Raw genomic sequence first — 26,344 nt, forward strand, 5'->3', positions numbered from 1 at the left:
TGGCCCCGCCTCCACATGCTATTGGACGGATCTGTATTAGTAACAGGAACCTCTGGCTCTGATTGGCTGTTGAGTGTTCTTGGAAGAACAGCTGCCTCGTAGACCATCATATAGCCTACATCTCACTACATGCATTATAAACACCGTGCCTATTGAAAAAACTGAAACTCTGCAGCTGATATATCGGGTATATCTCGGTTTCGACCCAGTCATCGAAATGAAGTTCGTCAGGTTTATAATGAAGAATGTTGCTTTGGCCAGTGCGCCTCATCACATTGAACACTTCTCCAAATTTTCACCTTCTCCACTTTCTATGAAACAGTTTCTGGACTTTGGTGAGTGTTCTTTATACTGTGTTATTTCTTTGTTCGTTTATGAAATCATTTGCAATCCTAGAATGATAAGGAATAGCCTCATCTAAACGCTGTTTATAATGAAAGTGATCGTGTGTCAGCTGCATATTATTTTGCGCTGTAGTTCGTTTCTGATTACGTGCATGACTATGTAGCTGCTTTGCATGTGTTATTTAAATCTGTTTGATGCAGAAATTATTTACTGCTTTACCAGCTGTGTGTAGCTATGTCCGATTCGGGAACAATTGTGTTCTTTGAATCGGAATTTTTTCAGGAAATTCGCTGAACCGACTCACAGAATCAGTCTGGATTTTGTTTACGAGTCCTATTGAACGATTAATCGGTCTGAATGAACAATTCTATCATTTGAACTCGAACTGAGCAGATAGTAAGACAATTTGGAGTAAACCAAGGACTTGCAAATTATTGAAAAGCCAAACAGCAGAAAAGCTAAAAATAAAACATACTGGAATTATTTTTTCGTCGTGATTATATTATTTTGAAATAAATACATTAATTAAGAAATACATTTAATGCAGGAGATGTAAAGAAATTTTAGTATTGTTTTAATTATTTCTATGTTTTAGGAGCTGATGGCTGCAACTGAACTGGGACACAAGAAATTACATTAAACATCCTTATTAATACAGTTTAATCGACAAAGCCAATATTTTCCAACATGATGTTTTATTTGAACTTTTTACAGCACGTCAGAGACAATGTGATGACACGTTGCTCAATCGCCTTTCTGAACCGGTTCTTTTAAACGAACTGCTCAAAAGAACCGATACGAGTGTTGCATCATTTAACCGCTGTTGGCTTTATTTGCAATCACTGCGATGTTCATACATCTGTATTGTACTGTGTTTAATTGCACTGTTTATGATCAACGTGCAAGCATTTTAGTCCCAAACCCATACCATTGTACTAATCGATAGTTGAAACATTTGTGTTGCGTGTGTTTACTACCGTGCTATATATTTATTTGTTACATGTTGCTTTCTTCCAGGTTCCACCAACGCATGTGAGAAAACGTCTTTTGTTTTCCTGAGACAAGAGCTGCCAGTGCGTCTGTCAAACATCATGAAAGAGATCAACTTGCTCCCCAAAAGATTACTTACCACACCTTCTGTACAAATGGTTCAAAGCTGGTGAGTTATACAACATTTTACTGTTTTCATAATCTCGTCTACTTTGACCAGATGTGCTGTAGCAACGACATATTGTTTAAAAGGCGATTAGATGGTCAGAGACCTGGTGTTTATATTTAGTATGACACGCAAACACCGCGGTCTACTTGAGTCTCCAAGTAGACTCTAAACTTGCACAGTGTGTGAACTTTGCCCTACAGGGTGGGAGCTGCACTTCTTCAAGGAGGGATATTCTGCTGTGAACTTTGTCCTACATTCACTACCTCTGCTTTAAGGCGTCATACTAACCCCTTGTTGTTGCCTTTTAGGAAGTGGAAACTTAGGCATAGCCAAAACAAAACAGTCTTCCATTAATATGCATGGTATACAACTGTTTAACGGTTGTTCTTCCACAGATATTTGGTCAATGTCCTTGTAAATGCACCTGTTTACTAGTTTAAGCCATTTGTCATTTATCTTTAGCAAAATCTTAGATTTGCAGTTTATATATATGATGTTACAAAGATCTGTCAAATCTGACAGTCTGTTCTGAAAACATTGGACAAACAAACTTTTAAAAATTCAGTGCTCACACAGAATTTAATTTTGTTTTAATATTATTACATTTCTTGACATAAATTCAATCCTATTTATTTTGTTTGTCTGCTAAGGTATATACAGAGTTTGATGGAGATCTTGGAATTCTTGGAGAAAAGTCCAGATGACCAAAGTGTATTGGAGGAGTAAGTAGAAATTAAATGGGTAAATTTCATGAAAAAACATCCTACATTTGACCTCAAAATCAAACGAAAAACAAGAAATTATATTTAGCACAATGTTTTAGTCAATAAGATTTTTTTCCCATTATTGTGTGCCATTATTTTCATGGCAATTAAGCACATTTTCCTACACAAATTCTCATTAGTATTGCTAAATTGAGAATTGAAAGGGTTGGCATATATTATTGTCATGAAAATAATGTTACATATAAAAATAGGCTTGTATACTTATTTTTTTTCCTCTTGATTTTGGGGTTAGATATTACCCAGATTTGTTCTTCATTGTTCATTACACATTTTAACAGTCATTAATATGCACACAGGTTTGTAAATGCTCTGGTCAACATCCGAAACAGGCACAATGATGTTGTACCCACTATGGCCCAGGGTGTGATTGAATATAAAGAAGTATTTGGTCAAGATCCAGTCACTAATCAGAATATTCAGTATTTTCTGGACCGTTTCTACCTGAGCCGGATATCAATCAGAATGCTCATCAACCAGCACAGTAAGCACAATATTCAGACCAAATAATAATTCTTGCTTCCTAAATTGCTTGTATTTATGTTGTTTTATCTGATTTTTCAGCTCTTGTTTTTGATGGTGCCACAAATCCAGTTCACCCCAATACCATTGGCAGTATAGACCCTCATTGCCAGGTGGCAGAAGTTGTTAAAGGTATATTATGCTAATATATCTGCTATCAATCTGATGAAACAGCAGACATGTAGAGTGGGTGTTTGTTGCAATTGTGCTACTCAAAATCAGTGACCCATTTGTTTAGTCAATACATAAGCAGTCCTTTATGTTTCTAAAAAAATATTTTGTCATCACATTTTTTTTATATAGATGCATATGAAAGTGCCAGGATGCTGTGTGATCAGTACTACCTCAGCTCACCTGATCTGGTGCTTCAGGAACTCAACAGTAAGAACACAGAAATATCATTATGTTCGTGTTAAATAGCATGTAAAATCACAATATATAGGCTGAGTAAGATACCTGATACTAGATTTATTCCATCTATTGGTTCTCTTTGTTTCATGCAGAATTGTTCAGAGCTTAGCAATGATAATGTTTTAGCAGCTGTAGGCAATATTGAAACTGTGACTGTGTTCTTTTATTTACAGCTGATAACAGGAACCAGCCTATTAGCATAGTGTACGTGCCTTCCCATCTGTACCATATGCTATTTGAACTGTTCAAGGTGAGCTGTAGCCCATCTCATATTCTGTCCTGAAACAATGCTGTTTATAATCTTAATGTTGTCATGACGATGTGCTTCTTTCCTCAGAATGCAATGAGGGCGACCATTGAGAACCATAAAGAAGGCAGTAATCTTCCACTCATTCAAGTTATGGTGGCCATAGGAGGAGAGGACCTCACTGTCAAGGTGATTTTAATTTGAAAGACTAAAATGATTTGTTCCCAGAAGCATTATTGAAGTATGCTGTAAACAAATTATTTAAAACAAAATTTTAGTCTTTTTCATGGCAATTATGCACATTTTCTTGAAATCGCATCATATGACCCCTTTAATTTAGATTTTATTGGTTATATTTTTACATTATTTTAAATGATTGTTCATGGTGATTCTTGTTAGAGTCAAAGCACTATAAAATGGCAAACATACTTTCTTTAAACCATTTTTTAAAAATCTAAATCTGCATAAATTAAAGTATGATTAATGATTTATAAATACGTGAAATTTTAAAATATTCTTTAGATTACAATAATGCGATTTTAATTTTGTTGCAGTGATGGATTGAATGTATTGTGCTTAACTGTAACAAAAGATCCTTAAAATAGGCTTCATTTTTATTACATTTTGAAATTGTAAGAAAATACTATATACTATATTTTTTGGTTAAATATATCCCTGAATATTTTATTGGTATGAAATTATTTAATTTTTTATTGTTATTTGTTAATAATTTTTTTTAACCTTATGGTTGTTAAACTCATAAAAATTTCATGTGATTGTAGTCTGATGTAACTAGAGTCATCAGTCATTTTCCCATCAGTGAAACACCTGCTGTTGCACAACACAGTACAAGAGAGCAGACTGGCCATGTTGTTTGGTCACCTTGACAATGCTGATTTGAGTCCGGTACACGCTAACCAGTCATGGCCAGTGCCTGTCTGTTGGTCTGGCATCTCGCCCCCTCACTGTTAACCCAGTTTTTCTTTTTGTGCCCTAATTCTCTCTTTCTCATTATTTCTCTCTTTTTTTCCACTTTTTATTCTAATAATGTCATCTTTGTCTTTGTAGATGAGTGACCAAGGTGGTGGAGTTCCCTTCAGGAAGATGGAGAATGTCTTCAGTTACATGTACTCCACGGCACCAAAACCCCAGATGGATGATAAACATAGGGCTCCCCTGGTGAGACTTCACTGCATTACACATTAAATGCAAATGGGATTGCAAGGTACATATATTAAAAAGTGTCCATTTTAGAGGGTTATTATAGTTAACTAAAACTAAAACCATGAAAACATTTTTGTTACTTGAAATAAAATAAGCATTAACCTTTTTCTTTTTTTTATTTGAGCTAGTTTACAAGAATGTATAATTTCTCATTTTTAATTCATTTAAAACTAATACTGAAATGATAAATTAACTATATAAACATTTTTATATATAAAAAACAAAATCTAATAAAAGTGACAAAAACATCAAAATTACTAAAACTTTAAATAAAATTAAAATAATAACTGAAAATATAAAAATAAAAACAAAATACAAAATATTAATAAAAACTATAATAGTTCAGTAGTAATCCCACTGATTCTTATAACGCTGCCTCTTTATAATATTAGCCAACTTTTGTCCACAGGCCGGGTTTGGTTATGGGTTGCCCATTTCTCGACTCTATGCCAAGTACTTCCAGGGTGATCTTCAGCTGTACTCTATGGAGGGCCATGGCACTGATGCAGTCATTCACCTGAAGGTACATTTAAACCCTGCCTAAAGAGACAGTTCACCCAAAAACTGAAATGGAAATTTCTGTTTTTTGTTTTTGCTTAGTTTTTTTCTGAAAATTTTATGTCGTTCCAAACCTGCATGACTTTTTCTTTTGTGGGAAGATATTTTGAAGAATTTTGTCCATGCAGTAGAAATAAGTGGGGTCTAATGTTGTTTTATCCCATTGGCAGGTTTGGAATGACACTATTGCCAAAATTTGTAACTATAGACCTTAGTCAGGTTATATGCCATATTGAATTTTACACTGATGAAAACGAGGCTGAGAGGGATAAACATAAGGTCTACAATCATGTAATTTTCACAACTCACAACTTTCAAAACTGCTTTGAGGAGTTCTTGTCTACTAAAATAGACTGTATCGCTTTTTATTTCTCCTCTTTCCTACTACTTGTTTCACTTCTGTTTCAGTTTTTTTATAACCATAAAGTAAAATATATTTTCTGAAAGACGATTCATCAGCTAAACAGTCGAATGTTGTTAAACAACCGTACAATCCACTGAACGCTAATGCTCCTTACATGCCTCATTTCCATTCCTGTCAGAAATTAAACATAGCGTTACCCTGCCAAAGGTCTATTCTTTGAAAGTCTTCTGAACACATTTTTTACTTTTAAAAACTCTAGAAACGTCTTGTAAATCAGAGAATACTTTGCATTGTGTTGTAACAGATTACATCATGTGTTTTCTCCTCAGGCTTTATCCACTGACTCAGTCGAGAGACTCCCAGTGTTTAATAAGACTGCTCGACGGAACTATGAAGTCACGCAGGGGGCAGATGACTGGTGTGTCCCCAGTCGAGAGCCTCTGGACCTGGCCGTGTTCAGACTGGCTAAGTGAAAAGAAGCATGAAGCCTCCAGGAAGGATAAAGGACAGTTCTATGACTGACTGAGATGAGTGAATGGCGATGGCCATAGTGTCCACATGGCCGAGTCCCAACTTACCTCTCACTGTGAAGCCACGTAGTCTCTCAGCAATACCATAGATGTCGCATGCAATTGGTTTCCTCTGCACCATGACTATATAATTCGCTTTTTTTTAAGGTTTGAGAAACTAGGCTTTGTCACAGTGTTACCTTAAACAATACTAACTCATATGAAGTGGGACAGAGTGCCAAGTTAATCTGCACTGAACGGCTCTTCCTTTATTGGAAGACTGTTAAGTGGAAGTTCCAGTGTGAAGTGAGCCAGACGGAGGTCATGCTCACTGCATTAGAGGAAAGGGCCAGCAAGACTAGTGGCACCAGCATGTAACGACAGGCTTGTGCCAGCCCAGGAACACATGAATTCAGAGATAAAGGGCCAAGACGGGGTGATAAAAACCAATATGCAACCTGTGGTGGATCATTTATGTAAAAGTCTACTAGAAGAGCATGTTGCACTGCATTCAATCAAGAAACACTTGTAATTAAATGACTGATTGCTGCTGTAGGAGTATTCCTATTCAGAATGGCCAGAAGAGAAAGAGATAATTGGAGGCCATAATTGTGACTGTATTAGTGTGTGGCCAAATATGTCAGTGTGATCCCTGGTGTGTAAGAGTTTAAGAAAGAACCAGTTAGAACTAGAATGTACCAATAATCTCATTGATTTAAACTTGAAACACTTACAACTTATGCACCGAGCTTTTCAAACACAGTGTTTTGTGCATGTTTATTCTTAAACATGCTGAAGCATTTTAGATACCTCATTGACTGAAGTTAGTTTCTCGATGTCAACTGGACGACCTTTGCTCAGCTGTTGCCTTTTCAGTTATGTGGGCCTTTGGCCACTAGTTCTCTGCGTGCCTACTGTATTAAATCAACCATCTGCTTTGACCTTGTACCATACAACCTTACATGTAAGGACCATATTTTGTGTATTTATATTTTTGTTTATGTTGTGTTACCCTTGAAAATCTAAACTTTATTTTTGTAATACATTTTTCATCTTAAGCAAATGATGTGTATAGAATGGAAATAAACAAAAATTTTGTGGAAATTTTACACTGAGTCTTTTAATGAGGAATTGCTCAACTAAGAATTAAAATTTGCTGAAAATGTACTTAGCATTACATAACTTGCACCAGTGATCCTCTGCAGTGAATGGGTGCCGTCAGAATGAGAGTCAAACAGCTGATAAAACCATCACAATAATCCACAAGTAATTAACACGATTTCAGTCCATCAATTCAACATCTTTTGAAGTGAAAAGCTACATGTTTGAATCCATCAATACATTTTTTTTTACTTTAAACTAGATTTTAGCAAAAATATGAGTCCTCTGTCCATAATATAGCTTTCTCTAGTGCAAAAGTTGTCTTGTTTGAATCAGGAGAGAAATATGCACAGATCAAGCACCATTTACAAGTGAAAACAGTCCAAAACATTTTTAAACAAATATGTTGGTGGATTTTGATGAATGGGGGATGGACTTTTTCACTTGAGGAAACGTTATTATGGATTATGAACTGGTATTTTGGCCAAAAGGGATGGTTTTAAGTTAAACCTCCTTAATAATGGATTTGTTTCATTATTCCTCCTTAATAATGGATCTGCTTTTCACTTTTCAAGATGTTAATGATGAACTGGAGTTGATTACTTGTGGATTATTGTAATGTTTCTATCAGCTGTTTGGACTCTCATTCTGATGGCACCCATTCACTGCAACGGATCCAGTGAGGGGCACGTGATGTAATGCTAAATATCTTTAAATCTGTCCCAATGAAGACACAGGATCTACATGTTGGATGACCCAAAGGATGAGAAGATTTTCTAAGAAATGTTCTATTGTTTTTTCAAGGCTGTATTGTAGAGAGAACAAATATGATTGGCAGGTGTGGATCGAGATTCTACACATTGGTCCTTTGCCCAGTAAGGCAAAGGTTACATTTCATAGTAAACAACACACCACTTACAGTCAGAGGTTACATGGAAAGTGAGGTCAATGGGCAACAATGAGAGGCATGAATGGAACAACAAGCCTGGACAAAACAATGAACTTAGCTAATCTGTCCTGTAGTAAATGAAGGTCAGATGTACAGTGATAGAACAAAATTACTTTCTGCTGAATGTGAAAATAACATCAGGATCATTTTGTGTCCACAGAGACTACTGTGTTCTTGATGGATTAACCTTCTCAAGAACTGCTTGATAAACAAGTGCTCCTCTTACAATATATCACATACCATAATAAATCACATGCTATGTGGCACTCCATGTAAGGTTAGATGGATATCTTGTTTACATCCTGGAGTCTCTGAAATATTTCAGGCCTAGATAAACATTAAAATAATGTGATAACCTTTCCTTTATCTAATTATTTTTCATTTTTGAGCAATCATGGACAGCTCCTGCTCATAATTTGTTTGAATGGTGGTTTTTTTTGTCATATATCGCACATCTCCACACTTTGTACAGAAATCGCAGGGATAGTAACCTCATACTATTTTAGGTACTTAGTATGTACTTAAGTGTAGATGCCCCTTTCTGCCACACACACACACACACACACACACACACACACACATAATTATGAAAAATCACCATCAAGACAAAAAAAGCATAATTATGTAAAAATGTTCAACTTTTTCCACATTTTCTGTTTTTCCTATTTTCTAGGAAGGGTCCTAATAATGACTTTCTACCTCATAATTTACACCTTTTATGTCATAATAATGACATCGATGTCATAATTTTGACTTTTTGTCTCATACTTTCAAATATTATGGCCTGACTGTCTCATAGTTTTGACTTTTTGTCAGAATTCTGTCCACACCAAAGCTACAACAATAATGCCATAGACTAGAGGAAAGATATTGTTAGAATCAATTTCATATCAATTTTTTTCCCTAGCTGATGAACAATAAAAACAGCCAGTCAGAATCCATCAGACTTTAAAGAACTTGATATAATATGCTAAAACTTTAAAATAATAAACAGAACATATTGTCTATTGGTGTGGGTGCTAATATAGTTATCTTGCTTGGTGTGAACAGGCCTTTACTTCACCCTCATGTCATTCTAAGCCTACAGTATATTACTTTCCTCTGTAAAACAAAATAATATATTTTTAAAAATTTCTCAAACGTGACTCAAATTATTTTCTTTTAAAGAGAAAGTCATACTGCTTTGGAACAACATGAAGGTGAGTAAATAAAGACAGAATTTTTATTTTCTAATACTAATATAATCTATATGAGAGTGCATTTGACCAATATTACCTGTCAACATTTGTGCCACAGCTTTTCTTTAATTGCTTTTTTTTTTGCTATATATTCCCACACAGGTGCACAAGACTGCATGTGTATCTAAGCAGTAAAAAGAAACTCAAACAGATGGCTTCCCTCCATAGAGCGCCCTGTTAAGCAGCTGTTAAAGACCGAACCCTCACGTGCTAGAATCTATAGAGACGTGCGAGAACAGCATTGAGCAACCGTATCCAATTCCAGGAACCTCGATAGGAAAAGTACAGCCCTCAAAGCAGGCCATAAAGGATGGAGTATACGTGTTTGTCTGCGGGTGAGTGTAGATGGAGGGGTCGTCGGGTGGGGTAGGGTTGTGTAATGTATGCAAACATATCACAGTTCACAACAGGCTGTAATCGGTTTGTCCAGGCGGCTGTTCTCATTCTGGCATGCCTGTCATTCCCCAGGGCCGTTTACTGATGTCTCCTGCTTATGTAAAAAGGCTGAGGCCTGTGCTTCACATCAAAACATGAACATTGTTTTCCTGGGTGGACTATTGTACTGACTTGCCTGGTCTTATCTAATCACACAATCGACTGCTCATTGCTCTGTTGACAGTGAGAGTTGGGGTTACTGCCAAATGCTTTTAATACATCACCAAACGATGTTTGGCATGGTTTTTACAGTTAAGGAATGAGATCGAAAGCACAATGTTCTGTTGACTGTATTCCATTAATATGCTCAGATGAGATAAGAGTGGATTCCGTTTATTTAAAATAACTCTACACTCTCAAAATAAAATGCACAAAACTGTCACTAGGGTGGTATCCTTTCAGTAGGGATTAATATGTACACTTTAGCCACTATGTCATTTTAAGTTACTATCTACCTTTAAAATGCTAATATGTAACATTTAGGTGTAAAAAAGATACAGAAATGTACCTTTTAGCTTTTGTATCGTAGAGAGCTGCTGTATGAGTGGATTCTATTTTTCTGAGTGGTTCACTTAATGAGCCACCAGTGAAACTCATCACTCCCATTTTACTCATTAAACCTCTTTGATTTGATTCCTACAATTAAAGTACTTTATTAGGATGTTTGTTTATATATAATTTTACCAAAACATCAAAAGACACACAGGCACACAAACAACTAACAGAGATATATATGTGCTTATATACATACATAAAATGGAATAAATAATAAACAAATAAAATACAACAGAAAAAAATGAGTTCTCAGCAAGACAATAATGTAATTCTTCACTGGTTTGTGATCATTACACAATTAGATAAATTCACCAGAATATTTTTAACTATATCAAAGTGGATATTTATTGTACATGGTTATGCATTATCTCTACCAGGTTTGTAATTTACAATTTCCTGTCCAGCAAAATTGTAAAACCCCAATGTTTTTAATAGGTTAGAGGTCACCACCTAGTGGTGGCTTTTGAAGTTGCAGATACTTATTATTATTTCAAGATATTTCTGCATCCTTCCCCCAGACACTGGCAGTCATTTCTATTAGTCAAAGAAAGTGTATCTTTGACTCACTGTGCATATTTTCCATGAAGCTATTTCCTACTCACTATCATTTATACTTTATTATTACTCTTTAAATCTTCCTCAATGGGTGTATTTCTCCTAGCTGGAAAATTTGAACCCAGTTTTTCATTGTTTTTAAATGTGAAAGTAATCTCATAGGAATCTAATATTAATTTGTGAACATTAGACAGCAATGCAGAATAGATTTAAAGTGTTATTTAAGATAATATGTTAAACAAAATGCGTGTTTGTGCAAAAAGGAGTACTTTTGTAGTCCTCGTCACTATTCTGCTGATAATGCAAGACTAGGTTTTTTGCTCTAACCATTGTCTTGACATGTGGTTTCTGAATGATACTTGCAAAGGCATAATTCTAACTGTCAAATAACTTGTTAAATTGCAATGTGAGTGTAAGTATAATGGTTGACTTGGTAATTCATAACTAAAACCTGGTCAGTCATAAAAAGCTAATTCACTTTTCCTAAAGTTCAAACAAAGAAAACTCAGTTTAATGCAAAATACTGACCTAGTCTTGAACTTGATCCCTTTAAAATATATTAACGCATTGTCTCCTTTTTGTTTGTTTGTTTTTATTTTAGTTTTACATTGACATTCTAGTTTGACTTATGCAACTTCAATAGTATTTTGCCTGCACATATGCAAATACATTTTTGCGGCAATTCTTTTTTTGCTGACCTCATGAGCTCAAAAACTGCTTGTGCCCATTTTTCAAGTGCATGTTAGCACCTTATTTGTGAAGAGTGTCACCAGTCTCATGTAAGAGAATATTGGTGTGAAAGTCAAACCAGCAACTTCCTTTTGCATGGCAGTAGTGTCCACCCATAATCTGGTGCAGTATATAAACTCTATTCTATATAGTTGACTTGCATAACGCATAGAGATCTGCTCTTTGTGAAAAGGTAAGCTTCAAATGTTTATAATTTCTAAAATAATAAATAAATAAAAAAATAAATAAAAAAAAGATCACTTATAAAATCAAATCACTTACAGTAAGCATTGGTAACCTATAGTATCTTAAAATCCCAAGAGTTTACCTTCTTGATTTAAGAACAGTAAATCCATTTTTTTAATTAAAAATACATACCTTAAATTATTATTTTATTTTTATGTTTATTTTTTTAATGTATATAGATAAATAATACAAAATCTAATGCAGTTTTTACTCTCACCTTTAGATGCTTTGCTTATGTGTTCAAGTGTTTACCATGCTGGTTATCTGTGCAGCCGATACTGCGAACAGAGATATTTCAGTAAGCACTGATTTGGTTAATATAATAATGTTATAAAAAAATAAGACCAACAATTTAAAATATTTTTACATTACAACTACAGTTTCACAGTAACTGTGCAAATAACTTCATTTTATTTCACAATATTTCATTGCTGTTTCCAGTATAAATTCAGAGCTTGGAATATGGTTGACCAGCCTTTGCAGGAGCAACTTGCTGTTGTGTATAAGGTAGTGGTGAATTTAAAAATGCTTCTGAGTGCTAAACATTTCAGTTTCTAATGGGAAAGTGGTATGAGCATTGTATTTTTCCTCTGTATTTATTTAGGAGATGGAAAACTTGAAACATGAACAAGCAGTAATGAAACAAAAGCAAGAAGCCTTGAGCCAGGTAAAATTAAAGCTGATAATGAAAGATTCTTTGCTAGAAAGAAAGAAAGAAAGAAAGAAATTCTAATCAGACCCGCAAAATTGTATTGGACATACAAAAAGATTTAAGCATGTTGTTGTTAAAATTTTTATGTATAATGTATAATGAATGTATATGTATAATTAATTGTGCCATTATCTCAAAGTGAAAATAAGGCCCAAACTATCTAAATGTATCATATTGTGAGACAAACTATTTTCTTCAGAAACTACTATGATTGTTTTGTTGCAGGCATTACCACACTGTTCACAAAAGCCTATTGATACAGACGTGGTGATGAATTTGACATCACTACAAACAGGTAAGTAAATAAAAAATAAATAAAAAAAATTCTGTATGCTTTAAATGTATTTATTATTATTATTATTATTAAATGATTATAGTATATAGTAAATAATTATTGCAATTATTTACTATTAAAAAATTGTTCAATAGGTAAAGAATTGAAAATGTTTATCAGTTAATTCATTTGAAGAGGTTGGACAAAGCTAATTCATTAATACTATCCAGTCCATATCCAGTTTATATATATATTTATATATTTATTTATTTATACAAAAAAGGGCTATTTATGTCTGTCTTTGATAGGCAGCAGCCATTTGCTGTATACCCTCACCCAGGATGGAGATGGAGATGAAGGCTCTGGTGAGGATGACAGTGATGAGTCCTCTGACCCCTGCAATCACTATACCGCGCTGGACCAAGCCTGGAGAGCCACAAACTACACCACCAAGAATGTTGCTTGTGACCGTCGTGTCCAGTGGAAGGGCTGGTACCGTCTCTTCTACCGTGGGAAACCCATCCAGATGCCCGAGAGGTGTGTGAAGAAAGAAATGTGTGGCACGCACGCTCCGCTGTGGCTCGTCGGCGGTCATCCCCGGATACGAGATGGGGTGGTCACCCGCAAGGTGTGTGGAAACTGGAAAAACAACTGCTGTTTGTTCAAATCTCCTCCCATTCAAGTGAAAGCGTGTAGGGGAAACTATTACGTCTACAAGTTTGTCAAACCGGTAGCTTGCCATATGGCATATTGTGCAGGTAAGATACGATGCAAGTGGATTTTAAGGAAAATTTGAGGTATTTATATAAGCTATTGTCTGTTGTACACCATCCTTTCAGATATTAACACGCTTGTCTGTGGAAAGTGCAGAAAATCTGAGTCTTGCATCAGCAGAGACAAAATCACCTGGATGTGTAAGAAAAACAAAAGTAGAGGTGAGTCATTTCTCTTTATCATCAATCACACTGTGAAAATGTAGTTTGTATTATTAAAATGATCTACCTTTTAAGGAAAATAATGCAGCATTTTCTTTCCTTGTGGTCTGTAGTGAAAGCAAACGTCCATTTTTTTGTCACCTACCCGGCCAGCATCTCAGGAAAAGTGAACAGGATAATGTACAGGAAAGTGTATGTGAATCAAGGAGGGGCTTTCAGCACTCGCACCGGGATATTCAGAGCTCCGGTTTCTGGCGTCTATCAGTTCTTCTTCTCCACACAGACTGGGGGCAGTGGGACAACTGATCTATGGCTGGTTGTAAATAATTACTGGGTGGCTGTGTCCCATAGCAATGTTCAGGGCTCCAGCTCAGTTGGGAATCTGTCTACGTACATGACGACTCTGCGCAAGGGTGCTACGGTTTATGTGACCCATAACCGTGGCCGCTCTTGGGCCAATAATGCATCCAACACCATCGTTTTTGGGGGCTCATTGCTTATGGTGAGAAAAATCTAAGGGAATGTAAGTGTCATCTGAAGCAAAATTCTGAACATTTATAGTTTAATTAGAAGCCAGTTTAATAGTGCCAACTAGTCGGTTTGACTTACATAAAATGTACAGTGGTAAAACATGTTCTGCTAGTTCTGTTTATTCATTGCTTTAACTATTTTTAAACGTGTCTTGCTAAGAGATTTATTTCAAATGCAAATACCCTTAACATTTGTTTTTATTTTCTATAAAAATTACTTTGCCATAAAACTTCTGAATTTAAGACTAAACAACAACTTTTTGTCATTATTATGTATATATATTTATGTATCCACATAATACTTATAAATACTACAATAACAATAATAATAGTGTAAAAGAAAACAATATTTGTTCCCTTGCTGAAAGATATATTTCAAATGAAAATACTGCTTTTTTTCTATAAAAAATGCCATGAAACATTTTGTCTTGTACATATGTAAACTTTGTAATTATATTTAAATTTACATTCTTATATTTGTAAGTAATCTTGTTCAACAAATATTGCTTTCATAATATTACATTTTTAAAATATATTTATTTTTATTTAAATATAATTAAAATAGTGTATAGTAATAATAGCAATAATATATAATACACTATTTTTAATTCGATTTAAATATAAACATTTTTAAATTTTAACATTGTAAATAATTTTGTTTTCTTTTACACTATTATTATTGTAGATAACTTTGGTAAACTATTATGTAACTTTTAGGAATAATACTGTCCCAATCTCCTAGAGACACAGGTGGGGGCAGCAGAGTCATCCCATTGTGTTTAATCAGGGAGGATGTCACTTAGTCACAGCTGAACAGAGCAACCTGAAGCCATCTTCAGTTGTCATTAAACTTAAAACACCTCCTCATGTCTTGAGGTCACTACAGACACGTTGACAGCACGTGCCAGCCCAAAATCACGTAAGAAACCAATAAATGTGTTTTATTAATGTTTTAACAGACAGAAAAAAAGGTTCAACCACTATTGTGCTTACCTGTAAATTTGGTTTTGGGTAGTTTTATTTTCAGGTTTGTTGTAATTAACTTAAATAATTTGCTGCACTACAGTAATACGGTTCACTCAAATGGGATTGTATCCATTTCCTTATATGGCCAGAGGACAGACGGACATTCCAGGGATATTCAGAAACTCACTGATGACTAATAGTAGTCTAAAAAGAATGCTAACTATGCTCAATTCAAATGTGACTATCCCCTTCAAATTACTGATATTATAATGCTAACTATGACAAATTATTTAACATTTACTCCTTTCTTAGACGATGCTAGTATGTTACAAGGACATATTTTTAAATTATGAATAGCAATCCAGTGAGATTACTTTTATCTCACTTGTAAATTTCCAAAAGTGTAATTCACTTAGATGCTACGTATTATTTACAGTACTTATTCCTTTGCTAGTAGTCACTATCCAAAAAGCGACACTTTGCTTCCACTATTACTGATAAGAAATGCACATTTTCGCTATTTAATTTTATTATGATTTGATTTTCAGCGATCAACTTCTGACTAGCTTGAATTTGATTTTTGTAAATTTGGGATTACGTAATAAAAATAAATATGCTACTAGCAACAAAATATTTCTAGGTTTAAGTAGGCTAGATGTGAATACTGCTTGCCAAAGTCGACCCGACGCTAAATGTATCCACCTTTGTAACTTTATCATGTTTAGAGGTAAGCTTTAGCTCTCGCCCTCGGGGGGAGGGGCTTACGCGAGAGGCGAGACGAGTGAAGCTCGTGGAAAAAGGGACGAGAGGCGAGATGCTCGATGTAGCGGACTATCACTCAAACACCGGGAGCTTCGTAAAGTTGTGTGAAGTTTTCAGGCGACCAAAGAGTGTGTAGCTTTAGGCATTTCAATCTTTGAGAAGACGACAGCAACTTGTAGTTAACAAACAATGCGTGTTTATATATTCCTTTACTAATAACATGAAAAGAAGCCGACGAATAGTGCGCTAGGCAAATGTAAACAAATTCATGGAGATGCATTATCCCTGCTGTTTGCTGTTGTCGAATTGACTTGTGTATTCGTAGGATATTCAACAGTTAGCTCTACATTTTTTGCTTATATTACTAACGCGTTAATATGGCAGAACACGAAAGTTTGGAGTTCGGAAAGGCGGACTTTGTTCTTCTGGACAGTGTCTCTTTGGAAGAGTTTATGGCCAACCTCAAACTCAGGTAAGATAATTCACCTACTGGGATCCCTCTTGCCATGTGCTTTGGTACGGGACAGGTATCATAATGGTACTTGTATTCTGTATTTTTGCTTTGGATTTTGAAGTCGAATCTGAATTATGTTAAGAAGAATAAAAACCTCTCTTCTTTACTTCTGCCTAAACTATGATTAAAATATCTATCTATCTATCTATCTATCTATCTATACACACACACACACACAGTCATATCAATAGGTGATGCAAGTTAGTGTTACACCTAGTTACATAGTGGTTATGTTTCTGAACTGAACTCATACTGTGAGCTAGTAACTAATAATAGGCTACAAATCTGAATCATCATCATTGCATAATGCTTTATTAGCTAGGATCTACTGTGGTCAGATGGAGGAGTTATTCAAAACATCTTGCAAAACATCTTTCAGAATGAAACAGTAATTGACTCATATTTTAGATAGTACATATTACATCTGGAGTAAACTAGCCTTAAGTTTTTCAGGTCAAGGGAACAATGAATTACACATCTCATGTCAATATTAAAGGAATTCACAGCATTGTTGTGTTTGCTGTGTCTATTGTAGCATCATATAACTGGCTGCACCTGCTGAGCCAGAGTGCTGTATGACAGGCTCAGAGGTGTGTTGACCATGGCAACACTGCCCTCTGATTGGCCTTATTGTTATAAACAAGTTTGCAGTGGATATCCTACTATTGTGTTTTATGTTTTTGGCGATGTGGATCACATTTCCTCATCAGCACACTGTAAATAAATGACTTGATGGCTCTGATAAGATGAAGGTGATTGTAGTTTGAGAATTCAGAACTTTTTGTTAATGGTTAATATTACAATGCCATAAAATCAATTGTATGCTTCTCTGTAGTGACACTTAACTAGTGACCTATATGTGGATGTCTCACAAGGACACTAAATTATTGTTCTGGACATATTACAAGTAGTGTTTCCAGTTAATTGAGGGAGATATTTTTGGATCATATAATAAACTATAAATAATAATAATTTCAAATGTATAAATTAAATTATGAATTACTGTTCAAAAGTTTGGGTCAGTATGATTATTTCATGTTTTTAAAGGGTTAGTTCACCCAAACTAGGTGAACTATATATTACTCCATAGTCCATATATTACTCACCCTCAAGTCATCCTAGGTGTATATGACTTTCTTCGCTATAGTAACAACACAATAAAAAGTGTAATATTGAAAAATATTATTACTTATTTCTATAATATATTTAAAAAATATAATTTATTCCTGTGATAGCAAAGCTGCATTTTCAGCAGCAATTACTCCGGTCTTCAGTGTCACATGACACGATCCTTCAGAAATCACCCTACAGTAATATACTGATTTGATGCTCAAGAAACATTTCTTATTATCAATGTTGAAAATAGTTGTACTGTTTAATATTTATTTTTAGGAACCATAATACAATTTTTCAGGATTCTTTGATGGATAAAAAGTTCAAAAGAACAGAATTTATTTAAAATGTAAATCTTTTGTAATATTATAAATGTCTTTGCTGTCACTTTTCAACAATTTAATGCGGCCTTCCTGAATAACATTACTTTCTTTAAAAAAATGAATAAATAAATAAAAAAATCACCCAAAACTTTTCAACAGTAGTATATCTGATATATAGATAATTATGAATCCATTTTTCAAACACCATGTGGATGCGGATAAACAACTTGGCCATTAATTAGCAACAGGAGATGCTTACTGGTTCCAGTGACTCAAAAAGCACAGGGTGTCTATTTTTCCCACCTCTCAGCCATGGCCTGATTTTCTTCCTGGCTGGGAGATGGCGTGTGCAGTTTGTTATTTGCAGAGGGTGTGACCAGACCAGCTTCCTGCTTCTTCAGTCTCCACATCTGTGTCTGGGGCTTCAGCTGGAAGAGCTGATGCCAGATCACATCCTGTGCCCTCTGGAGTGATAAAGAAGAGTGCTGTTGAACTGGAAATCACTTTTTATATGATGCCTTTTGAAGGCCGTTTGCTTTGAATTCAGGATGACCATATGTGATGTCAAAGCAAAACTTCGGTTGAACTCATTTGGATAATGTGTACATTTTATTCAGTAAAATAAGCTGTGTTTACAGTCAGCCTGGGTTTGCTCTGCCAAAGAAGCTCCTAAATATAACAAAATTGAAATGCATCCTTTCTATGCAAAGCTATGACAGAATGTTTAACCAAGAGATTTAAAGCAAGTTTGTCAGTTTGTTTAGTTTTGAGGGTTTAAGCTCTTTACAGTGAGGTGCCAAAGTTAAACAAGTGTCGGGACTGCTGACACATACTGTACATTGTAGCGTGATTTGAACTCTGCCCATGACTGTGTTTACACAACAGCATTTTTTTTAACAAGAGTTTGTGTGGGCATTCTGAAATAACAGCTTAATTTGATGTGCGCTGAGGGCTTGACTTTATATGGCAGTGTTGTTTTGTCTGCCCCTAGGATCTTGGGGAATTTTTTTGGCAATCCTCTGCACATTTCCAAAAACAATTACAAGTGCTGCCTGAGACCATGTTCCAAATTCTTCCAGACACTGGCTCTGATACTGCAGATGAAATAGCTGATAATCAGTATGCCGTGGCAGAGCCTTCCAGCTATCATGTGTCATTCAGACAAAAAGTTAAGTCTAAAAAAGTCTTCAACAAACTAGTAATTTTCATAGTTCGAACTTGTGGTACTGTATACTTTATGTATATATAGTTGAATCTTTCCTTGATAGTCTTGACGTTTTCACTCTGCTTAGATGATGAGGTTAACCTTTGACTCTATGGCTAGAAGTGACAGGAAGAATGTGCTCAGGAAGAGAGTTTTGGCAACTTATGAGGCCTCACTGCTCTTCCTATTGGCATTTTCCTGTACTAGAGATGTAACCTTTGACCCACACAGTTCTTTAAGCCACTAGCAGCTAGTGTAATGGGCTTGATTGTGTTGGGTGTTGAGAAACAGAAGAAAAGGGGCCAATTGATTGAATGTTTATTATTGTATCTTGCAGTGGTTCTCAACTTGTGCGTCATACTGGTCACAGAGAGCAGGGAGAGAAACAATGCTGAATGCAAATAATAAAATGCAGCTAACCATATAATCATGCATATTTTAGGTGGCAGAATATATTAGGCTTATACCTTTGAAAGAGAGGAGAACACACCCTCATGTTTTGTGTATGTGTATATATATATATATATATATATACACACTACTGTTTAAACATTTGTGTTCAGTACCATTTTTTAATGTCTTTGAAATAAGTCACTTATGCGCACGAAGGTATAATGAAACAGTTATATTGTTAAATTGAAATTATTACAATTTTCTTTTCAGCAGCCATTACTCCAGTCTTCAGGGTTATATGATCCTTTTTCGGAATCATTCTATGATGATTTTGTGATCAAGTAAAATTTCTTATTATTATCAGTGTGGAAATCAGTTGTGATGCTTAATATTTTTGTGAAAACCACAAATTTTTCAGGATTCTTTGATGAATAGAAAGTATAAAAGAACATAATTCATTTGAAATAGAAATCTTTTGTAAGAGTCCTTACTGTGAGTTTTGACCAGTTTAATGCATCCTTCCCAAATAAAAGTATTAATCTCTTTAAAATATTACTGACCCCAAAATATTTGGGTACAGTGTTCACAGTATATATCTCTCTCACTTGGTAAAATGACAATATTTGGGTATTTGTTTCTTTCTTAAGTGGTCCCAGAATTTTGCATATTGCTGTGGAGTTCATGGTGATATTAATTTCATATTTAATTTTATGGACTATAATGTTAACTTTTGTCACTAGATGTAAAATGTAAAATCTTGAAGCAAAACCAGTCGAGAACAACAGTTGTAATATATCTTGCTAGTCATCTGTTTTTCAGGTTTATAGTCACAGGGGTCTATTTCTCTCCGTTTTCTGAGAGTAATTACACATCTAGTGCAAATGATTGCTTAAAAATTGACCTGCTGTGTTGTGTGGTCATAGAGTGGAATGAGGGAAACTTTTAAAGCAGAAGGCTGTAAATCTGTGCCATTTCCTCACAGCTTTTTATCAGGGTCTTTGTTGAGCAAAATCAGCCAGATGATAACCGTAAGTAGGAGTCTAAGGTTAGGTTTAAAGAGCACTACAGGAAATCGTGTAAATTGAGCACATATGCTTGTTTCTGTTCCATATTTACAGTATGGTGCCACTGGACAAATAGCCTACAAACTGGAGACAAATATAAATTCAGGCAAGAAATTGAATTCTGGCCTGTATGCGTCTTTGAATGAAATGAACTTTTTATAAGTCCTCATGGGGAAGATCACGAAGACACCATTTGTAATAGTGGTGTTTAAATTTGATCTTCCTGTCATAGTTATATCTTGAGGATTTCAGTTCTGTGAACCTGTTGGCCGAATAAGCCTAAGCCTCTCCCATATCAACAGTATAAAAGCTCACTTGTTGCCTTAACAGCAGGGCCACGTGGAGTCCAGCTGTGACACATAGCAACCCTATTCCCATCCTGCACAGCAAACTACATAGAGATCAAAGTCCTCTCAGAGCTCAGGTGCACTGCGCAGAGACAGAAACCAGGTCGAAGGTTTTATTTCCCTATCCTGTAAGAATAGATGGAGCAGCAGAGATATGATTTGGCCTGTACGGAAGAATGATAAATTTGATAAATCTTTTTATGGTCAGTGCCTTATGTGTATATTTAGGTACTTTGACCAGCACTGCTTATTTTTAAAGGTCCACAGTGTGAGAGATGAAGAGATGAAGAAAGAATGCCACTGGAAAAATACTTTCCATATAAATGTTACAAGCCCAAAGGATTTGTCCTGTGATTCTATAATAGATCTTGACCAAATGCATGGTACATCTTGTCCTGCTTTGAGGTTCTTGCTTGCTTGCAGCTATGGATTCTTGTATGGTCAGATCTTTTTTTTATTAATAAAAACGCAGACAGTACTCCCAGTAGATGGGATTTTTACCTTATGTTGCAATAATATATTTAAAATCAGCAAAAATCGCCAGTGCATTTTTGAATATTATGATTCATCCCATTTTTCTACAACTTCTTGTATTTTTGAAACTACTGAATTGGTTTTATTTTATTTTATTTTGGTAATTTACTTTATGGTTCAGCTCTATCCCTGTTGTTTTGGAGGATTGTTTCCTATTTTTGTTTAGAATAACATCTCAGATCTTATCTCTTCTAATCATTTCCCTACTGAACCTTGTTATTTCCTAAGATATGAAAAATTAAAATGTGCTGAAAACTCACCCTCGGGCTTACCTTCTGTTTTTTTTATTTAAACAGATTTGGAGAAATTTAGCATGACATCACTTGCTCACCAGTGGCTTCTCTGCAGTGAATGGGTGCCGTCAGAAAGGAGAGTCCAAACAGCTGATAAAAACATTACAGTGATCGACAAGAAATCTAGTCCATCAGTTAACGTCTTGTGAAATGAAAAGCTGTGTATTTGTAATAAATCCATCTTTAAGATGTTTGAACTTCTTAACATTGCGTCATGCTAAAATACGAGTTCTCTATCTATAATATTGCTTGAAGCTAAATTAAAACGCCTTTAAAATGGATTTGTTTCTTACAAACACACAGCTTTTTGCTTCACATGATGTTAATTGTTGTGGATTACTGTGATGTTTTTATCAGCTGTTTGAACTTTAATTCCAACTGCACTCATTCACGGTCAAAGGCTCAGATATGTCCCTCAAAAGACTGCTTTAAAGTTTGATGGCTTCAAAAAACAGCCTGATTTTCTCTCACTCTCCAGCAAAGAAAAGGGCCTGTCTGCCCTCAAGAATTTCCATACAACCCCCTGTAATCTGAAACATATCACCGGCCTTACATAAACAAGGCTGTTGCTTTTTTGGCCTTTTTTCCCCTAGAATAAGCTTCAAGCTCCACAGACGTCTCATTTGTGGGCTGTGTGTGCCTTGGCTGGCGGTCACTGATACCACTAAGCATGTTAGAGGAGCTCTCTCACTCACATTCACTGTCTTTAGGGTTTATAGCCTTGATATATTTTACAGTTTTGACTGACCCCTCACCCTCTTCCATAACCCCTTTCTGTCTTATGTTTACAACAGGCTACATCCTAGCCCCAATTTAATTAGTCTGTTTTTCATAAGCGATATAAGCGACTCCTAAATAATACCCAAATTGTGTATTCGCCACTGCTGGAAACCCATTTCCTCTCTCCAACCGATGATGTGGCTTGATTACATTACATAGACACATTAATGAGATTATATGTAATCTGTTCTGACTAATAGCATTTAGATGGGACACAATGATGGATGTGTCATGTATTTCAATGCACTTTTTCTCTAGTGGTTCAGCACATTTTCAAGCAGGTCTGTCCTGCTGTGTCTGTGGAACCGTGTTACAGCCAGGTGTCGGTAACATTCACACTAATTTCCACTTTGCTTCTCCCTTTCCTTTAGTTTTCAGCCAATTACCTCATTAACTGTACTTTCTCTCTTTCTCGTCTTATGTCTGTTTTTGTGCTTTCCATCCCTGCCCTCTTTTTACCCTGATGGAGAGCTCTTCTTGAAATAGCTTGCTGAGTAATGTCTGACTCTGTTTGGCCGGTTGTGTCTTTTTGTCTGCTTTTTTTCTTCTCGAGTTGGCCGTCATCTCATCCGCTACTGCTCAGTGACATCATATTGGGATCAGAACCATGTGCTAAAAGCTCAGATGAGTTAGAGATTGGCCCAAGGCCATGTCTAGTCACTTTACCGTTGACCTCTGAAACGCAATCATCAAAACGCCTCCGTTTTCCCTCATTTTCTTTCCCTCATCCTGATGGGAGAACAAAATTGCCTGTGATCTCAGGGAGAAAATGAAGGGAGTGGGCCAAAATAACAAAAACTTCAGCATGTTGGCGCGCTCTGACATTTACACCTGGCTCTCATTTCCTGAGTAGTCAGTGCAAAACTAATGAAAGTTAGCGTGAAAGCTGCACGTTTAAGACATGGCTTGAAGTTTTGCCAAGTGGGACACACATTTTCCCCATTCAGGCTTTACACACAGTAGTATGTTTGTAAAGGAGGTTAGCTTGACAAGACTGAGTCAAATTGAGTCCAGTGGGCATGAAGAGCTTTCCAGAAAAATAGTTGTTGTTTTTCTTTTTTGCTGTTGAAGGATGTGTGTGTTAAGTTTAAAAGGATTGTCAGCAGTACAGAAGCAGCTGGTGTTTAACAGCAAACAAATGTTCAAGTTGCACAGAAACTCATTTCAAATGTGGGAGAAGATTTGTTGTGGTGGGGGTGACATGCAGCTTCCAATATTAAATTAACAGGCCAGAAGAATGGCAGCTGTCTCATATAGAATAAGGGCTATATTGAATATTTAATAGTGCATGACCATTTCCTTTATTTTTGCATTTATATTACCTTTGATGTCATCTTATTCTCTCTTGAAGTCTTTAAAAACAACACTTAAATGCAAGTCTAAAAATGAATAGCCTATCCATTATTCATTCTTAATATTGTGATACCCAAATTAATTTCAATGATGTCCAACATTTCTCATCAAACTCTCCTCAAATTATTGTGCTTTGATTTTATTGCTCTGTCTGTATTCTTTCTTAGTATATTTTGACAATTGTCTCTTTATTTATCCTAAAGAATTTTAGGAGAAACATCTGAGGCATAACTGAGATCTCCAAAAATTCTTCTGGGCTGAACTGTCTCTGCATGATAGACTGTCCAGAGGACAATTCGCTATCAGGTCATACCCTGCATGCTCTGTGTTAAGCTGTGGACTGAGTAACACTGATTGCTTGGTGGTAAATTGTATGCGGGGATAAGCAGGGATCAGGGACAGATTATCCTTTCATTGCTGGAGTTGTGAATATACAGGCTTTGATTTGCTATGTAGGAGTTGGACCATCTTATAAGTCAGTACTTTAGTGTGCGGGCCTTGCATGTTGATATTCCTGTGTTCCGTCTTTGTATTTTACTTCATCTCTTTGTCTCTAATTCTCTGTTTCTCTTTTATTTATCCTGTGCTGCTGTCCAGTTCAGTTAATTTTCACTCCTCTCACTTTTTTACTCTTACTTGCAACTAGTCCGAGGGAATTTACAGGCTACACCCCACCCCGGTCAACCACAAGCAAATAACCGCAAGAGACCCACCCAAACAAGCCTGAAACCAGTAGTTATCCTCAGTCTGGCAAGTGATCTCTTTCTAAAAATGGTATCAAGCTCTAATTGTCTGGGACTTCAGATGACCCTAGTGTTTTAAAGGTTGGTCTTTATGTGATGAAGGGTGTATCTTTGACTGCAAACTATTTAACTTGCTTGAATAAGTAAATTTTTTAAAAAGTATTTAAGAGGTATGGAGCAATTAAAGGAATAGTTGGCCCAGAAATCGTTGTTATCATCTACTCACCCTCATATCATTCTTGTATGAATTTCTTTCTTTACCTGTTTTTGTCCATATTACAAAATTCAGTGGGGTGCAAAACAACATTTGCCACCATTGACATTTCATTTAATTGGCAAAAAACAAACTAACACTGAAACATTTTTTTATTGCATTTTAAATACACACATGTACATATAAATTTCCATGTAACAAAGAAAACACACACACACACATACACACACACACACACACACACACACAAAAAGGCTTCTCAGTATTTTACATTAAAGGGGTAATATGATGCGATTTCAAGTTTTCCTTTCTCTTTGGAGTGTTACAAGCTGGCTCGTGAATAGATAAGATCACGAGCTAGTTAAGACTCGTCCACGCCCTCCTAAAACGCCTCGTTCAAACACGCCCCCACATGTCTACATCACGATACAATATCACCTCTTTTTTAGTCTTCTGTCACCACATTTCCAACTCCACCGCATTTTTAAAAAACAATTTGAAAGGTCCCCAAACTCCATCAAAAATTATGTATTTATCTCTTAATATACAAGTTATCTTTTCCATTAACATATTTGTTACCATTTCTTTCAGCCAACGTCCTATATTTGGTGCATATATACTTTTTCAATTTAAAGAAATAAGAATACATATATTTATAAATATATACTCCATCTTTTTTAACTTGATCTACTAAGGATATAAATGAAATAAAAAGATTAAAGGCGACAGTGGTATGTTAACATCAAGGATCTTTTCTATCATTCCTTTCACATCTTTCCAAAAATTCCTAACTTCTTTGCACTCCCATATACAGTGATATAGCATTCCTTTAAAGTTGCTGCATCTTGAGCAAGTGTCTGGGATATTTTCATTATATTTATGCAATACAACTGGAGTTATGTAAATCCTCATCAACCACTTATATTGTAGCAGTTTCAGACGAGTGTTCATTGTTAGTGATTGAGCTTTCTTGCATGCTTCCATCCAGTCCTCCATCTGAATATCGTCCTTAAGATCCGATCTCCAAGCTTCCAATTTATAGTTTGAAGAGTCCTTTGATCCTGAGTCCTGACACCAGCATATTATATAATGAAGAAATTAAACCTTTACTAAAACAATTTCTTGTCAATTATTTTTCCAAAATAGACAATGATGGCATATCGAGGGAATTATTTTGTGATTTGAGGATGCAATTTCTTATTTGTAAATACTTAAAGAAATGTTTTGTAGGAATATTGTATGTATTAACTATTTCCTCAAATGACATAAGAGTATTGTTAGCATATAGATCTGCTATCTTTCAAATGCCCTTGTCAGCCCAAATCTTGAAACCTGCATCTAATCTGCCTGGTTTAAAATTT

The 26,344-nt window shown here is 35.5% G+C and overlaps 3 protein-coding genes across 4 annotated transcripts in view; all 3 read left to right on the plus strand.

Moving 5' to 3' along the window:
- Window positions 1-93: 93 nt before the first annotated feature.
- LOC107754097 (pyruvate dehydrogenase (acetyl-transferring) kinase isozyme 2, mitochondrial-like) lies at window positions 94-25,808 on the plus strand. 2 transcript variants are annotated; one of them, XR_001641542.1, is made up of 13 exons: window positions 94-335; window positions 1,363-1,504; window positions 2,155-2,226; window positions 2,586-2,770; window positions 2,851-2,940; window positions 3,112-3,189; window positions 3,393-3,469; window positions 3,557-3,655; window positions 4,535-4,645; window positions 5,100-5,213; window positions 5,942-7,028; window positions 24,957-24,961; window positions 25,798-25,808. XR_001641542.1 is itself a non-coding variant. In XM_016570418.1 (11 exons), the coding sequence occupies exons 1-11, from the start codon at window positions 218-220 to the stop codon at window positions 6,083-6,085; spliced, it is 1,230 nt and encodes a 409-aa protein (XP_016425904.1). In that variant the 5' UTR covers window positions 94-217; the 3' UTR covers window positions 6,086-7,230. The 2 variants fall into 2 exon arrangements, 1 of the variants encoding a protein (XP_016425904.1); XM_016570418.1 differs by lacking the exons at window positions 24,957-24,961; window positions 25,798-25,808 and having other exon boundaries at window positions 5,942-7,230.
- On the plus strand, window positions 12,153-14,367 carry LOC107754109 (uncharacterized). The gene is made up of 7 exons (XM_016570430.1): window positions 12,153-12,227; window positions 12,371-12,436; window positions 12,534-12,596; window positions 12,867-12,936; window positions 13,224-13,673; window positions 13,755-13,850; window positions 13,964-14,367. The coding sequence occupies exons 1-7, from the start codon at window positions 12,153-12,155 to the stop codon at window positions 14,365-14,367; spliced, it is 1,224 nt and encodes a 407-aa protein (XP_016425916.1).
- LOC107754110 (unconventional myosin-Id-like) overlaps window positions 16,149-26,344 on the plus strand; it is a 77,771-nt gene continuing 67,575 nt past the window's right edge. The window contains exon 1 of the mRNA XM_016570431.1: window positions 16,149-16,580. Coding sequence (XP_016425917.1) covers window positions 16,486-16,580 — 95 coding nt within the window. The 5' untranslated portion in view covers window positions 16,149-16,485. The remainder of the gene's footprint in view (window positions 16,581-26,344) is intronic.

The sequence above is a fragment of the Sinocyclocheilus rhinocerous genome, unplaced genomic scaffold (assembly GCF_001515625.1).
Source record: "Sinocyclocheilus rhinocerous isolate Xijiao unplaced genomic scaffold, SAMN03320098_v1.1 scaffold502, whole genome shotgun sequence".
In the NCBI taxonomy this organism is placed as follows: Eukaryota; Metazoa; Chordata; class Actinopteri; order Cypriniformes; family Cyprinidae; genus Sinocyclocheilus; species Sinocyclocheilus rhinocerous.